Source organism: Oryctolagus cuniculus, chromosome 12 (genome assembly GCF_964237555.1).
Source record: "Oryctolagus cuniculus chromosome 12, mOryCun1.1, whole genome shotgun sequence".
NCBI lineage: Eukaryota > Metazoa > Chordata > Mammalia > Lagomorpha > Leporidae > Oryctolagus > Oryctolagus cuniculus.
The window spans coordinates 58,435,095-58,451,524 of record NC_091443.1 but is presented as its reverse complement, the minus strand read 5'-3'; the positions used below and the strand labels follow the sequence as shown (position 1 = coordinate 58,451,524).

Sequence of the window (16,430 nt, the reverse complement as noted above, 5' to 3'; positions counted from 1 at the left end):
TTCATGTCTCTTAAGAACAGCAACCTTTGACATTCAGATCCATTTTCTCAGTGTGCTTATGACTTAGAAAGAAAAGTCAACGGTTTGCATTCTAATTATGAAACAGTCTCTTATATATACTGGCAAGCTGAGTAAATAATGTGTTCTATTTTGATAGCTAGTGATTCTTTGTCGAATTATGGTCAGTAACCTGATATCTCTTTTTCTGTCATGTATTGACCTTTTTTTTAGTGGTGGGAAGGACAGCTGTTACAATATGATGCAGTGCATTGCTGCGGGGCATCAGATTGTTGCTTTAGCAAATCTAAGACCAGCTGGTAAGGAAGGTAAGTGTTTGCCTCTATTGGAAAGTTCTCTAAATGACTGAAACTCTAACTTCATAATTGTATACTATGTATGCATTAGGCAAAGGTAGAAAAAACCAGTTTATATTTGGTACCTATTACATACTAGATTCTTTATGGAACTGGACATTAAATGTTTTTACTTGCATATTATTAGTTCTCATAACGACTCCTACTAGAGAGAGATTATTAATCTATTACAAGATAGGGATGCTGAGCTCAGAATTTTATAATTGTACAAAGTAAAATAGCTAGCATAATCCTGCAGAGCAGAGATTGGAACCCTCCCATTGCACCACACCACATCTCTAAATGTTACAGGTGCTATACAGGGAGATTAAAGATAGAGTCTTCATACCTCGGAGAACTTGAGAAGTGAGACATATATGGAAGTGGTAATATATGAATCTTATTAGAATAATGCAGCTTAGCAACCTTCTTTGTCAAAGTGGGACTTGAGAGAAGCGTAATGAATACATTTCACTTTTCATTTGTGTGAACAAGGACATCCACAAATCCATAAATCTAGGTGGACTACTTGTTCCAATTTTCTCCCCAATTAAATTTCCCCAATTAAAAGTTTTAAAAATTATATATATATATGGTTCTTTAACTGATTTTCTTTTCGTACAGTTTTGTTCTAATTTATAATTGCTAAAATCTAATAGTAAGAAAAGATTAGTAGTTGTCTAATCTGATATGTTACGGCTGCATGTGATTCTTATAGTAATATCTGTTTTTTAAAAAAAATTTACTTATTTATTTGAAATAATCATGGTGACAGAAAGAGGGGGTGAGAAAGAAAGGGAGAGAGATCGTTCATCCACTGATTCACTCCCGGAATGGTTGCCACAGCTGGGGCTTGTCCAACCGGAAGCCAGCAGCTTAGAATTCAGCTTGTCTTTCTTCTGCTTTCCCAGGCACATTAGCAGGGAGCTGAATCAGAAATGGAGCAACCAGGACTTGAACTGGTGCGCATATGGAATGGTGGCGTTGTGGCTTAATCTTCTGTGCCACAATGCTGGCCATAGTAAGATCTTATAATTATCCCTTTCACTTAACTTTTTTTCTGGAATCCATGCTTTTATTTTACTGTTAGTTTAGGATGAATTCAATGGATGGGATATGTAAAGACATTAACCTAGTTGCTGGCATGAAGTGGGTATTCTGTAAATTTAATTGATTGGGAATCAAGCCTTATATTCCTTCCTTTTTGTCCCTCCCTCCCTTCCATGCTCCCTTTTTTTCTTTTATCAGGGATGCCTGTCTACTGTATTTGTATTTTTATATCATTGTATAATTGCTTTCTATTCATCTTATTCTTATTTTATATCCCCTGAATAGATTGATTTAAGCTTGAGAGGAGAGGTCATATCTTCTATCTTCCTTTAACTGCACCTTAGTTCTTGGGATAGCTCTATGCCTCTAATAGAAGTTTACTCAAAGTTTATTGGAAGACAGATGAATATGAACTGACTTGAATTAACCCTGGAGTAGTGAGATGTTATTTCAGCCATATATTTGAATTTTCTTTTCTTCTATGGTTAAGAACCAAGCGTTACTGGAAGTAATGTCAGAAGATAGAGGTTAGAAGTGTTTGATTTCAGAGGTACAGCAATTCCTGTGGAGGGCCAGGACACATACCCACTCTAGGATTTTGTGCTGGTATACCGTTCATGGCTGATGTTTTAGAACGGAGGTTTTTTTTTTTTTTTGGAATGACTTTCTAATTCTCATTTTAGTAAGGCTTTTTGAGGGTAAGTGGGAACTGCACTGTAGTTTCTATATTATAAAAGAAGTAGAGTCTCCTTTCAGGTTTAAGCTGTTACCAAACTAAAGAAATTCCCTTATTGTTTGTGGCCAATCAGGGAAGTGAGTCTTTTAAGCTTTCCATCTCCAGATATATTAGTATTTAAAAAAGTTGTTTATATTATATGTAGTACATATGTGATATGTATATATAAATATGTGTAATAATAACTTCCTTCTTGGAGTTTCTTCTCTTCAGATTTTCTACATGAATTACTATATTTACCTTGTACAGAGTCATGATTGTACTCGTGTAATTTTGCATGTGCTCATGGTTTCACTGCTCCGATGGTAAAATGACAAGGAAACATGAGTTTAAATTATACCTTTCAGGGAAAGGAGACATTTATTTAGAACAGTGTTGGTAATAAAAAATTCAATAGTAAATGGAATAAGAATAATGTAAAGGGTGTGCCCAAGACTTTACACAAGTCCCAGCATCGGCACCTGGGAGAACTGGGCTGCGCACCCCAGGATCCTCTGCGAGCAGTAGGGGGAATGGGAAGATGGCTGCACTCTGGGCTGAGGCACAGGTGGGAGTCTGTGCTCCCTGCCTGAGGGCATGGTGTGGTGCGGTGGCGTGTCCCTCCCTCCCCCTGCCCCAGACGCCATGTCTGCTGGTGATTCTAAGCTTTCACCCTGACTCTGCCCAGCAGAGGCTCCTGTGCCAGAGAAGCTGTCAGTGTCACCTCGAATTTGCTAGTGCTGGCTGGTGGAAGAGCATGTAGTGGGAGAAGAGTGTGCCCCCTCTTCTAATTTCTAGGCTAAAACCACCTGAGTGTGGTTCCACAGGCTATTTGGAGAACATCACGTGCAGATCATTTAAAAGGAGTGAGTTCAAAAACTGCTGTTCAACTTTGATGGAAAGTGCTTTTTCCGGAAAATCGAAGGAGCTATCTTCGGTGTGGCCTTGGTTTCGCTTGCTTTGCCTTCGTTTGTTAGGAAAAGCTGGACAGAAAGGCCCTGGAGAAGTCTGGAAACAAATTGAGAACATATAACTATATTCCAGCCTTTTATCCTGCCTAGAGATGTTATCTCAGAGAAAGTGGAATGGACTGGTTTATACCCTTGGTCCTTTGAAGCCTTGTGGTGGTGCCCCTGTCCCCATTTTCCTTTTTCTAGGTCATTGATGGACAGAATAAAAAGAGAAACAAATTAGAAAATAATAATATGAAGTAAAAAGCTGGAAAAAGCTGCAGTCTGTGGATGTTGCACGAAAGAGTTGATGGCTGTTAGTAGATTGAGAGGATTTAACTAATTAGATTTAAAGTCAACAGGAAGTTGGAATTATTGAATGATTCCTGGAATAGCTTCTTTCCTACCTCCCCGCCCCCCCCCAAATGTGGTGTAAGGACCTCAGTGAGGAATGACTCTTAGAGATAGTTAGAATGTAGAACAAACTTGGTTATAGTGAATTCACAGCATTGGATTTTCAGTGGGTAGCCTGGAAAGAAATTTATTCCCATCAATGAGGGTAATGTGAATCTGTCATAAAATTCACAAAACCATCTCTTTAAATTTGCAGTAGGAACTTTCGTGGCCTGTTAATTGAGGTGCTTCAGGCGACAGTGGAGCCTTTGGGTTTTATTTGCTCTCACACCATTGTTATTATGTAGCTTCCAGTAATAAAAATTACATCATAGTTAGGACTAAATGGAGCATTAAAGGAAAATTATCTTCTAGGTTTTGAAGCCAGTAAACTGTTTTAATTATTATTACACTAACATAGGATGTTTCTTGCTGAGAAATTCAAACTTCTAGTAACAGATTGGTTCAATGTATCAGTATCCTTTAAAACAATGTATTTATAGATCTAGTATAACTTTGAGGTAAAGAAAGGAAGGAAGGTTTCTATTTTGCCATGTCTCTATTTCCTTTAGAGATCCTCAGGGTCTGGCATGAACAGGTTTATAATGTGGGTATCAAATTAATATGTGGGTTCAGAAACCTTGTAAGCCAAAATAGGATGGCGTATGGTGATGGTTTTGATTGTTGAAGTGAACCTTACACTATAATTTTTCATTATTTTTTGGTGGGATATTTTCAGATTTAGTGGAAAGCCTGGACTTGCTTGACATATATTAGTGTATACATATATCTCATCTGCATGTGTATGTCAAACAAATTCTTTTGTAACCTTTTCTTTACCTTAATATATTGTGACCACTTTTTATGTCATTAAATGTTATTCTACAATAGCATTATGTCTTCTTTGTAATGTATTTTACTTCCAGGAAATGTAATTGTTCTGTGAATAGATAAGTTTAATAGTTCGTACTGTGTCCTGTAACTGGAGAACCTGAAAGTATATTGAACTAGTAAGAAATACAGCAAACATACTTATTTAGCATTGTTAATCTTCAAGTTAAAAACTTAGTTGATATGAAATCCTTTTTCCATCCTGTATCTGCTAGGCCCATGCCTGCTCTTAATTTTAATCTGTGTTAAATAATGTTTTGATTAATACCTTTGCATATGATCTTTTTATATATCCATGATTCTTTTAAAAAAGATAGTTACAAGATCAAGTGGTTATTCTTATATATTTTGTAGTTAATTCATGTGTTTTGAATATTTTATGCATATTTGTGGAATCTTGTGATAACCAGTGATTGTGTTACTGATTAGCTTAAGTTAGTGTGTTTCTCTAGACATTTTTTAAAAAGATTTACTTATTTTATTTGAAAGAATTACAGAGAGAGAGGAAGAGTCAGAGAGAGCAGTCTTCCACCTGCTGGTTCATTCCCCAAATAGCCATTATAGCTAGGGCTGGGAGCTTCATCTGGGTCTCCCATGCAGGTATAGGGGCCCAAGGATGTGAGCCATCTTCTGCTGCTTTCCTAGAGGCATTAACAAGCGAGCTAGATCAGAAGTGGAGCAGCCAGGACTCAAGCTGGTGCCTTTAAGGGATGCTGGCACACCAGTCAGTGGCTTAACTTGCTGAGCCACAGTGCCGGCCCCTCTGTACACATTTATAACTGCTCTAGCAGCATTGAATTTATGTATGTTTTTAAGTTTTGTTGAGGTTCTAAATGTACAATATTCCGAGATCATCTACATTTTTTCTTACAAGGCTTTGCTACTTATTAATAAGTAGCTATTTCATTAATAATTTTTTATACTAGTCTAGATCACTTTTTGAATAACTTTAAAATATTTGGAAAAATATGCAATAAAATCTATATTTGAAGTCAAAATTTGTTGAATACATTATTCTCTTTAAATGTTTGTTGCATATTAGTTTTGAAGATTTATATGTAATTGCAATTAGCTGTAGAGATATTAGAGCTGACTTGAACTGATGCAACTATTTGCATAATTGCAGAGAGCTAAAGTATAGTAAGCTCTTAAGTTATGTTGACTCTTCTTTGAGTAGTAAAACCTAGATGGGCTTTCAAATCCATTTTTTCCTTTCACAACATTTTACTGCTTCTTACCATTTTAATCATTGCAGTGGAGTCCGATGAACTGGATAGCTACATGTATCAGACTGTGGGTCATCATGCCATTGACTTATATGCAGAAGCTATGGCTCTTCCCCTCTATCGCCGGACCATCAGAGGAAGAAGCTTGGACACAGAACTAGTATATACCAAATGTGAAGGTGATGAGGTTGAAGATCTCTATGAGCTTTTGAAACTTGTTAAGGTATGCATAATGAACCAATTTTAATGTTTAATTTACATTTACTGAATTAGTAATATTATTAGTAGCCTAACAATTCTTTTTTTTTTAATCTTTTGGATAGAAGAAACAAAACCCAAACTGTTAGTTTGCCATTACATATTAAATATGTTTAATGTATTAAATGTGTTTAAAAATAAGATTTTCAAGGCTGATGCTATGATGTAGCAGCTAAGGCTGCTGCCTGTAGCACCAACATCCTGTTTGGTGAAGTCCAGGCTCCTCCACTTCCAAGTGAACTCTCTGCTGATGTGCCTTAGACAGTCCTCGGGACTCTACACCCACATGGGAGACCCAGATGAAGCTCCTGGCTCATGGCTTTAACCTGGCCCAGTCCTGGCTGTTGGCCATTTGGAGGGTGAAACAGCAATGGAAGATCTATCCTTCTCTCTGTCTTTGCCTCCATCTCTCCTTCTCTATAACTCTTATTCAACCAAATATATATATATAAAAAAAGACTTTAAGGAGCAGGCTTTTGGCATAGCAGTTAAGACATGACTTGAGATGTGTGCATTTCATGTTAGAATGCCTTGGTTCAAGTTAGGCTCCACCACTGATTTCAGCTTCCTGCTACCGTGCACCCTGGGATGTACCAAGTAATGGCTCAAGTACTTAAGTCCCTCACCCTCATAGAGGAGACCTGGATTGAATTCCAGACTATTGATCAAATATTCTAATTTGGGCATCCTAAATGCTACATTAAATACCTCTCCCCCAACAACCCCTATCTTTTTTTTTTTTTTTTTTTTTAAGTAAGTACTTCTAGAGCAGCCCATGATGTGGTATAGCAAGTAAATCTGCCAGCTGCGATGGCAGCATCTCACATGAACACTTGTTCCTGTCCTATCTGTTCCACTTCCTACCCAGTTCCATGCTAACATCCTTGGGAAAAGCCCCGGCATATAGACCCAGTGCTTAGGCCCCTGTACTATGTGGGAGCCCTGGATGACTCCTGTCTTTGGTCTGATAGAGCCCTGGCCGTTGCGACCATTTGGGAAGTGAACCAGCAGATGGAAGACTCTCTCACTCTCTCACTCTCTCACTCTCTCACTCTCACTCTCACTCTCACTCTCTCACTCTCTCTCTCTCACTCTCTCTCTCACTCTCTCACTCTCACTCTCCTCCTTTCTATAAATGTGACTTTCAAATAAATAAATATATTTTAAAAACAAAATACTAATGGGGCTGCTACTGTGGGGTACTAGGTTAAGCATCTGCCCTCAGTGCCAGCATCCCATAAGAGCACCAGTTCGACTACCAGCTGATCTGTTTCTGATCCTGTTCCCTGCTAATGTGCCTGGGAAAGCAGTATTAGGTGGCCTAAGTACTTGGGCCCCTGCATCCCCATGGGAGACCCGGAAGAAGCTTCTGACTCTTGGCTTCGGAATGGCCCAGCTGCAGCCATGCAACCATTTGGTAAGTGAGCCAGCGGATGGAAGACCTTTCTCTCTGTTCCTCCCTCTCTCTGTCTTTAACTTTGCCTCTCAAGTAAATAAATAAAATTTTTTAAAAAACTTCTTAACTGTCTATAATGCTTAATCTTCCTGATAAGATAATGCTTATCTTCCTGATAAGGTGCAAAGTAAGTAGATCTAAAGACATTGAGAGAGTGAGCCTTGCTTACATCTGATGGAAGAGGTATGAATTTATACTTTGTGAGAATTCGGCAGCCATTGTGTACTTGTTGGGGACTCATATATTTAATAGGTACTATACATAGTAAATGTTAATAGAGATGATTTTATATTGAGCAATAACCTGTTCATTTTCATTGATAATCAAATACTTGCTTATAGTTCAGTATTCTTTTAAATGTGAATTGCCATTGAGTGAGCTACAATCAACTCTTTTTTTAAAAAAGATGTATTTATTTATTTTTAAAGATTTATTTTATATTTATGTGAAAGACAGAGTTACAGAAAGAGGTAGAGACAGAGAGAGAGTTCTTCCATCCACTGGTTCACTCCCTGGATAGCCGCAACACGCATAGCTGAGCCGATCTGAAGCTGGGAGCCAGGAGCTTCTTCTGGGTCTCCCATGTGGATGCAGGGGCCCAAGGAGTTGGGCCATCTTCCACTGCTTTCCCAGGCCATAGCAGAGAGCTGGGTAGGAAGTGAAGCAGCCAGGACTAGAACTGGCACCCATATGGGATGCCGGTGCTTCAGGCCAGGGCTTTAACCTGCTGCACCACAGTGCCGGCCCCTGTTTATTTCAAAGTCAGAGTTACACAGAAAGAGAAGGAGAGGCAGAGGGAGAGAGAGAGAAAGTTCTTCCATTCACTGGTTCACTCCCCAGTTGTCCTCAACCGTCAGAGCTGTGCTGATCTGAAGCCAGGAGCCTGGAGCCTCCTCCAGGTCCCCCAAGCCAGTGCAGGAGTCCAAGGACTTGAGCCATCTTCTACAGCTTTCCCAGACCATAGCAGAGAGCTGGATCAGACGTGGAGCAGCTGGGATCGAACTAGCACCTATATGGCGCTTTACCTGCTACGCCATAGCGCCAACCCCACAGTCAACTCTTTGAAGGTATATCTGATAAAATAAGGAATTTTAGCCAATATTTCCCAGATGCTCTAACATCCCCTTCTTAGGCTATGGACATTGAATTTCCTTTTCTTTCTTTTCAAAGAAGTTCAGCCTTTGCAGAAATTGTGTCATGAATTATGTCAAGAAATGTTCCTGCTGTTAAATAGCTGTTTCATTGCTGTACTGTAAATTTGAATCTGATCACAATGCTTCATAAGAATTAAAATTTGTTTGAAAAATATATAAAGCATTTAAATTCTTTTCAAATATGTGTGATTACATTAGTTATTAATGTGTAGGTCAGAGCATTTTCAATTTTCTTATTGGATATGGAAAATGCTTAGAGTAAATCGATAATTTACTGTTTTTATTGTGGATAGTATAAGAAGTAGTTACTTTTTTGAGAAAATCACTGGTATTTGGTTTCTTTCCTCTGGGAAGATAAATGTTAAAAACAACTATTTTGGTTGTCTAATACAGAAAAATGCATAAAAAAGCTCCACCTTTAATGATTGTCTCTGTAATGGTACAGTTACATTCTTGACAGTGTTCACCTTGAGATGTGAAGTACTCAGTGCAAATCTTGCATTTTCAAATTTTCTTTTTCAGAGTACATGGAAACTAGACATTAAGATTTTAATATAAATCAATGTTACAGAACAATGAGACTCCCACTAGGAATAATTGCATTGCTTAAAAATCATGAACTTGATAATTCTGGAGAAATTCTATGATAATAAAGCCTTCCAAAAAAGGGATACATATTAAATTAGTAATCAATTTAATTAAAAATGGGTAGATTAGTAGTAATTAAGAAGAAATTTCCCTTTTGATCCATACTGTCTTTGGAGAAATGAATGCTTTGCCATTATCTTTATAGTAACCGTCAGTTATGACATAAATTAATGCTAATGTTAAATCTTGACAACTTCTGCTTTGGAAGTTCATACATGATAATTATAACTATAGTTGAAAGAGATGTTATCAAGTTGTCTGGGACCAAATAGTTTCTCTTTTCTGTATAGAAATATTAATTTTACTATAGGATATTTTAAGGACATAAATATCAGAAATATATTGCTTTTATTGAAAAGATTATATAATTAAAGCTTTATGGTTAAGTCCATTTATGAAGTACTGGTACAATGATTCCAATAGAGGCCTTACATATTCTGATTAACACTTGAATAATTATGGTAAAAAATGAAGATAGAAAAGCTATAATTTCTCAAGTTAGTGTTTTCTTGTTCTAAGAAAAGATAGAACTGCATTTTTAATCCTTTGAATGTTACTGGCTTTTGAAAGCATTTAAGTTTACTTCCATTTAAAACCTTTATAATAGATTGCAGTTTTGTGACTTTCATATATGTCAGTCTTTTGTGTTTGTAACTCTGTTCTCCTCCAAATATTAGAGCAAATTTTTGAGTAAAAGATGTTTCTTTTTGGAAAGAATAGGATTTACTAGTTGTTGAAGTAGGAAAATGAAAGAATTTACAGAGTTGTAAGTTCCTTATCTATTTTGTAGATGTTATGAAAGCCTATAGATGTAATAAACCTTGTGTCTTATAGATTACCAGGTGACTATGACAGTTATGGATAGGTATATTACGTTTGCAAACTATCTGGTTTTCTTGCAGCTAATCTTTATTCTTTAGAATTTCTTTAATGTTGAAATGTAACCTTGGTTATCTCCTGGTTTAATTGGCATATTGATAACCAGTATTAAATCCTAAAAATATAGTAATTTTTCAGATTCTCTGCGTATTGTCTTTTAAGTCACTTAAATATAATCATTACTGAAAGTTACATGTAAGCTCCCGATTTCTATAGAAAATATATTTAAGAATTAGTGTTTTCTTTCTCTACTAAGTTGGAAGTACCTATTTCTGGATCTGATGTCTTCCTTGTTCTTGGTTTATTCCCATCTCAATGGAATCTGTCTTTAAGAAACTGCCTTAGAGAGCATTAATTTCAAATCCTTATATTTTCAATGTGTTCGTCCTCTGTCCTCACATTTTATTGACACATTGGTTGAATTTTAAATTTTAGGATGAAAGTAATTTTTCCTCAAATCATTGAAAGCATAGTTTCGTGGTGCTCTAACTTTTTACTGATGCTGATGCATTGTTTGTTCCTTTTTAGGTGACTTGTTTTTCCTCTCTGTTAACTTTTATGATTGTATCTTTATGCTTGGTATACTGAAATGTCAAAATAGTGCTGTACTGAACATGAAGGTTGCTTCTCCTGCATCCCTGTCACAACTCACTACTGAGCAGTGGCATGTGCTTGATCCCATTGATGGTTAAGGGATAGACAGGCAATCCAGGTGAAAGGAGGTCATAACATGGCATTGTTCTGGCCATACAGAGAGGATCAGGGGTGGTTTTGTTAACTTTTATTGGTCTTAATAGAATAAAGCCTAAGATGAAGGTGGTTGACAGAAGACAGCATTTTCTCCTTCTGTCAGAGATATGTGGATATTAGACCTATAACTGTTACAGCTTTTTTTTTTTTTTTCATTTTTAGGAAAGAAAACTTGGTATCAAATTTGACACACAAAAAAGGCAGAGCCTATAGAATTGTAGAGTAAAGATGGCTCTGGGAAATCCTCTTCCATTACTCTTTTGATTAACTTCTTTTGATTTTCTCTGTTCCTTAATTGCATGAGTGGTGAGCATCCGGCCCAGGGACCATATAAGGCCTTTGAATCATTTGGGCTGGCCCTGCCAAGGCAACTGCAGGCAGGACTCAAAATTCAGTAAATCTGTAGTAGGCTGATTTTTAAGTTGATAATTTTGTATGGCTTGCAAATTATGGTATAATAATCCAGAAGACCCTTGGCAGAAAAGATTTCCTACCCCTGCGTTTTTTCTGATACTCTCATTGGTCTTGATCCCTTCCCAATTGAATCTTCATGTCTTTTGTCTTTTCTTGGATACTTGCCATCACTTTTTGTTGGATATACTGTGAGATTTCCCTTTCGAATCTCCCTACTGCCTTGTCATCTTTTTTTTTTAATTTTAGAAATTATATTTTCAGTAGTCAAGAACTTTTGTGTTTATTAATTGTTCATCTTTTGTAAGAACATGTCTCTGTTATTACAGAGATGACATCATACATTTTTCTTAAAATATAAGGAAGAGATTTTAATCATTTTATTTTGTTCCCTGAAATATTAGCATGTTCTATTGTGGGTGTGGGAAGCAGGGCCCGGCTCCCACAACATGGCGCTGAGAGGGAGTAAACAAGTTCTACACAGCGGCTTCAGCTTCGGCTGCTTCATCAGTTTGACTAATGAGTTGCAGGAGCTGACCCAACCTCTGATTGGAAGAAAGCGGCGTGCTCAGCACGCGGGCAGCGGAGCACGGATGGGTGGAAGAGGACTATTAAAGGGGACTCAACAGCACTTTCTGGGACAACTACTGTCTCCGGGCTGGTGGAAAGTTCGCTGGGGAGCTCGTTATTTCGGTCTTCTCTTTACCTATTCTTGCGTTGCTATAGAAAAAACCTACAGCAATTGAAAAACAGCATCCGATCCGTTGCTGCTCCTCCGCTCATGGAGGAGGGACAGTGGGGAGTCTCTGTCCTACGTTTTCTTCTCCTTTATGTTACAGGCTTTTCTTATACATATTGTATACATATTATACAAATATATACTTATATTTTTACACATATACATATATAAATATGTATTTCTTAAACATATACATATACAAATATAGGATAAAATTGTATAACCAAAGTCTACTTTTAATATACACCTATTCAAATGTAAGAATCAGGAAAGAGGAGATATGGTTATACGCTATGTGTTAACCTGGAATTCTTGGTTTTAATCTCTTCTTTGCAAACTGTGGATTATGGCTTCCTTAGCTGATTTATTAGTCATTATTCTTTATTCATCTGCCTTCTGAGTCAAAATTAATTGAAATCTTTTTTTCCATTGATGGATCTTTCCTTCTCTCCTTGTTTTTGTGGGCTTATACCTTATTTTTATTTTAATAGAATCTCATAATTTAGAAATCTGTATTAATTTCATCTAATAGAATATGTTTAATACACTTCCCTAGAATGAATATCTCAGTCTTTCTTTTCTAGTCTTTGGTACTTTTCTCTCATTGGGTCTTTTATCTTGGTGTTGATTTTTAATTTGTTAGTAGACATTTGTATTGTAGAATGTAACAATAAGTGAATGATTGCCTTGTTTTTTTCAAATGGAATATTTACTGTTAAAAAGAAATGAGAGAATAAATGAATAAAAAATAAGCCTGACCAATCAAATAAATAAATAAATAAATGATAGGCTTTTTAAAAAGTACATTTTAATTTAAAATCTTAGGAAATGTCAATCGCCTCTTTTAAGTTTTTTTTTTTTTTTAACATTTTATTTATTTGAGAGGCAGAGTTACAGAGAGAAGGAGAGATGGAGAGAAAGGTCTTCTATCTGCTGTTTACTCTCCAAATGGCTGTAATGGCCAGAGCTTGGCCTGGCTGAAGCCAGGAGCCAGGAGATTCTTCTGGGTTTCTCAGATGGGTGCAGGGACCCAAGCACTTGGGCCATCTTTGGCTGCTTTCCCAAATATGTTAGCAGGGAGCTGGATCAGAAGTGGAGCAGACGGGACTCCAATTGGTGCTCATATGGGATGCCAGCACGGCAGGCGAAAGTTTAAGCTACTATGCCACAGTGCCGGCCCCTCATTAATTTTCTTACATTATTTGGAATTCATTTGATTACAAGAGACAGGAATTCACATTTAAACTGTTGTAAATAAGGGGCCAATGCCATGGCACACTTGGTTAATCCTTCACCTGTAGTGCAGGCATCCCATATGGGTGCCGGGTTCTAGTCCCATCTGCTCCTCTTCCTGTCCAGCTCTCTGCTGTGGCCCAGGAAGGCAGTGTCAGATGGCTCCTGCACCCGCATGGGAGACCAGGAGAAAGCACCTGGCTCCTGGCTTCAGATCGGAGCAGCTCCGGCCGTAGCAGCCATTTGGGGGGGTGAACCAATGGAAGGAAGACCTTTCTCTCTGTCTCTCTCTCTAACTGTCTATAACTCTACCTGTCAAATAAATTAAAAAAAAGTAAAGTAAATAAAAGCAAATTTATTGACAGTAACCTAGAGGTATGTTTGGCTTCAAGTAAAGTAAATATAGGATAAAATTGTATAATCAAAGTCTACTTTTCATATTTTGTGTTCTGCTTCTCTGTATCTACTTCATGTTGACTGTTTTCTCAGGATTCTCCTGTTAGAGGATGACTCCAAGTTGCCTTCTTCCTGGTTCAAATAGGAAAAGCTCCAGTCCTCTTTTTTTTTTTTTTTTTTTTTTTGACAGTCAGAGTGGACAGCGAGAGAGAGAAACAGAGAGAAAGGTCTTCCTTTGCCGTTGGTCCACCCTCCAATGGCCAGCGTGCTGCGGCCAGCGCACCGGGAGCCAGGTACTTCTCCTGGTCTCCCATGCGGGTGCAGGGCCCAAGTACTTGGGCCATCCTCCACTGCACTCCCGGGCCACAGCAGAGGGCTGGCCTGGAAGAGGGGCAACCAGGACAGAATCCGGTGCCCCGACCGGGACTAGAACCCGGTGTGCCGGCACCGCAAGGCAGAGGATTAGCCTAGTGAGCCGCGGCGCCAGCCCTCCAGTCCTCTTAAATAACTAAAAGGAAAATACTATTGTTTAATTGTTACTCATTGGTCTGACCCTTGTCGCCCATGAGACAGTCATTGTTGCATGGAAATTTCATTTGATTGGTCAGGCTTAGATCATGTGCCACTACTGAAGTGAGAGATGGAGTTATGACTGCTGGGACAACATTTACCAGTAATAAGGAACATCAGACTGTTGCTGGTAGAAAGGTGAACTATGGCTGAGAAGCAAACAGCATCATGTTTCCTGAAATTAATATGTCCCAACTATTTACAGACTTGAGTACCATTCTAGATGGTTCCTTCATTATTTTCCTCCTCTTCTTTATCCTTGTGAGCTTCTTTTCTTCCTTATCCTCTCAATCTTCCTTCCCTTCCAAAATATCTGCTTTCAAAGACTGTGGGCTATATGGGCCATAGCAATGAGCTTATAGTGTAGGACCTGAGTATTCAGTTGCTCGTGATTTCTTCATCTTTACATTCTATAGGCATGGTGAACTCAACAAATTCAAAGCTTACTCACTTTTCAATACAGATATGTTCCATTTCCTGTATTTTCCTCTTAGTTAAAAACATCATTCTTTATCCCAATACCTGTCAAATCCTGAGCCTCACTACTGGACTACTTTTTCTCAGGTCTTTTCCCAACCTTATGACCTGATCACTAACACTAGATCTCTAGAATCTATGATTTCCAACATCTGACCCTTCAACCTGAGATCTCAACAATGTGATTGTTCACCTGTGCTATGCAAAAGAACTAACCAGCTTGTCTTCTACATTGCCATATGCTCCATCCAGCCCTCTGTCACATCGTTGTCTGCTGATCTGTATAAATGCTTAAATAACCTACTATTATGATGAAGTCTGTACATGTTAGCCTAACACAGACACTTCTTTAAAAAGAGGCCCTTGCAGTGCTATTGCTTCATTCTTGCCATTCCCACAAGACTTTGGGGTCAAGTTATAATGAATTAATTAGGTTTTGAGGAAGTTGCTTTTTCAGGTTGGAATCTTTCCCTGTGATTTTCTGTACCCTTCTCTCTTGTTCTCCTGACAAACTCCTTTTCTCTTCATACCTTTTTATGAAGCCTATGCTTCTTCCTATCTGTTACATGGAAAGTTATCTATAGCTCTATTGTGGCCCTCCAATGCATTATTAGGATTATTTATGTGATTCTCTCTCTTGGTAGATTATGAGACCTTAGGACCATGCTAAGTCCTTTGTGGCTTTGAGTTCTAGTGAGTAGCAGGATTCCCAGCATATGGAGGTGTTTAAAATAAAGGATTGGTGAACCAGTTAGTTTGGTCCAAAATGTATTAAATTATTTTTATCTAATAATTTATTCAATACAGAAGATCTACAACATTGTTATATTATGTAAAACCATTAATAAATTCATTTTGTTTTTTTTTTTTTTTTCTATTTAGAATCTTAAATGGAATGGCATCATAGTGAAAGTTTTCCAGTAGTGGTATTCTGTCAGATTGGGCAGATTTGGCATCAGCTGTAGCAAGAATAATTTGCATCTGTTGTATATTTTATAAAAATGCTGAGCTGACACTTTTAAATTATTTTTGGTATCTCCATATTAGACAACCTGCTTATGATGGAAAATTACTTTGTGCATCTCTTTTCCCCTCAGATTTTGAGATGGAAAAGAACCCAGATCCTTGATGGTTCTGAAGCAAACCCAAAGGCTTTATAGAGTGGGAGAAACCAGGAGGACCCAGACATGGTGCTAATTAAATAGACACATAGCCCTGTACAGATTGCTCCTGGCTTTTTAGCACTGCACAGCTTGCCTTGAGCCCTGTAATTTCCCAAGATTTTGGACATTAAACCTGGTCCCTTGGCACAAGAAATACTTTCCTACTATTGATTCTGGACTCCAAATGGGAAGAGTTGTCATTGTAACAGACCAATGTCATTTTTACTCCCATGTGCAGCTTTGTTGAGGCTAAGCCATGCCTGACCCTTTCACATGATAAAGTCAAGCATGCATGAAGAAGCACATGGTAGAACGTATGTCTGGAAATAAAATTTGGGGCCATCCTTGTCAGTTGTCATTGTTTATAAACTTGCCACAGGTTCAGCAGCTTTATCTATAGATTCCCCCTAAAGTGTAGAAAATGAAGAATTCATTCATTTTGGCAAAAGTTTCTCTTCATCCTTGAACTTTCTCTCCTGGTATCACTGATTTTGTGTCTATACGGCACATGTACATATGTATTCTTTCTGCTTTTTTCCCCTGAACTAGTCTTTCTATAACTTCTCTAATTGACTTATTTCTATTTCCTGTATTCCATTTTTCTAGAAACTATAGATTTCTTCCTATTTTATAATCTACTCTACATATTTTAGTGTATTGGATATCTTTTTCTTTAAAGTTTCGTTGTTTATACTTTTCAACTTCTGATATCAGTGTT

The 16,430-nt window shown here is 37.7% G+C and overlaps 1 protein-coding gene across 6 annotated transcripts in view; it reads left to right on the top strand.

The window, feature by feature from the left end:
* The window catches only part of DPH6 (diphthamine biosynthesis 6), a 232,300-nt gene that overhangs the window by 2,925 nt on the left and 212,945 nt on the right, over window positions 1-16,430 (top strand). For all 6 annotated transcript variants that reach the window (XM_002717996.5, XM_070053968.1, XM_051822558.2 and 3 more), the window contains exons 2-3: window positions 232-326; window positions 5,608-5,801. In XM_002717996.5, coding sequence (XP_002718042.1) covers window positions 232-326; window positions 5,608-5,801 — 289 coding nt within the window. The remainder of the gene's footprint in view (window positions 1-231; window positions 327-5,607; window positions 5,802-16,430) is intronic.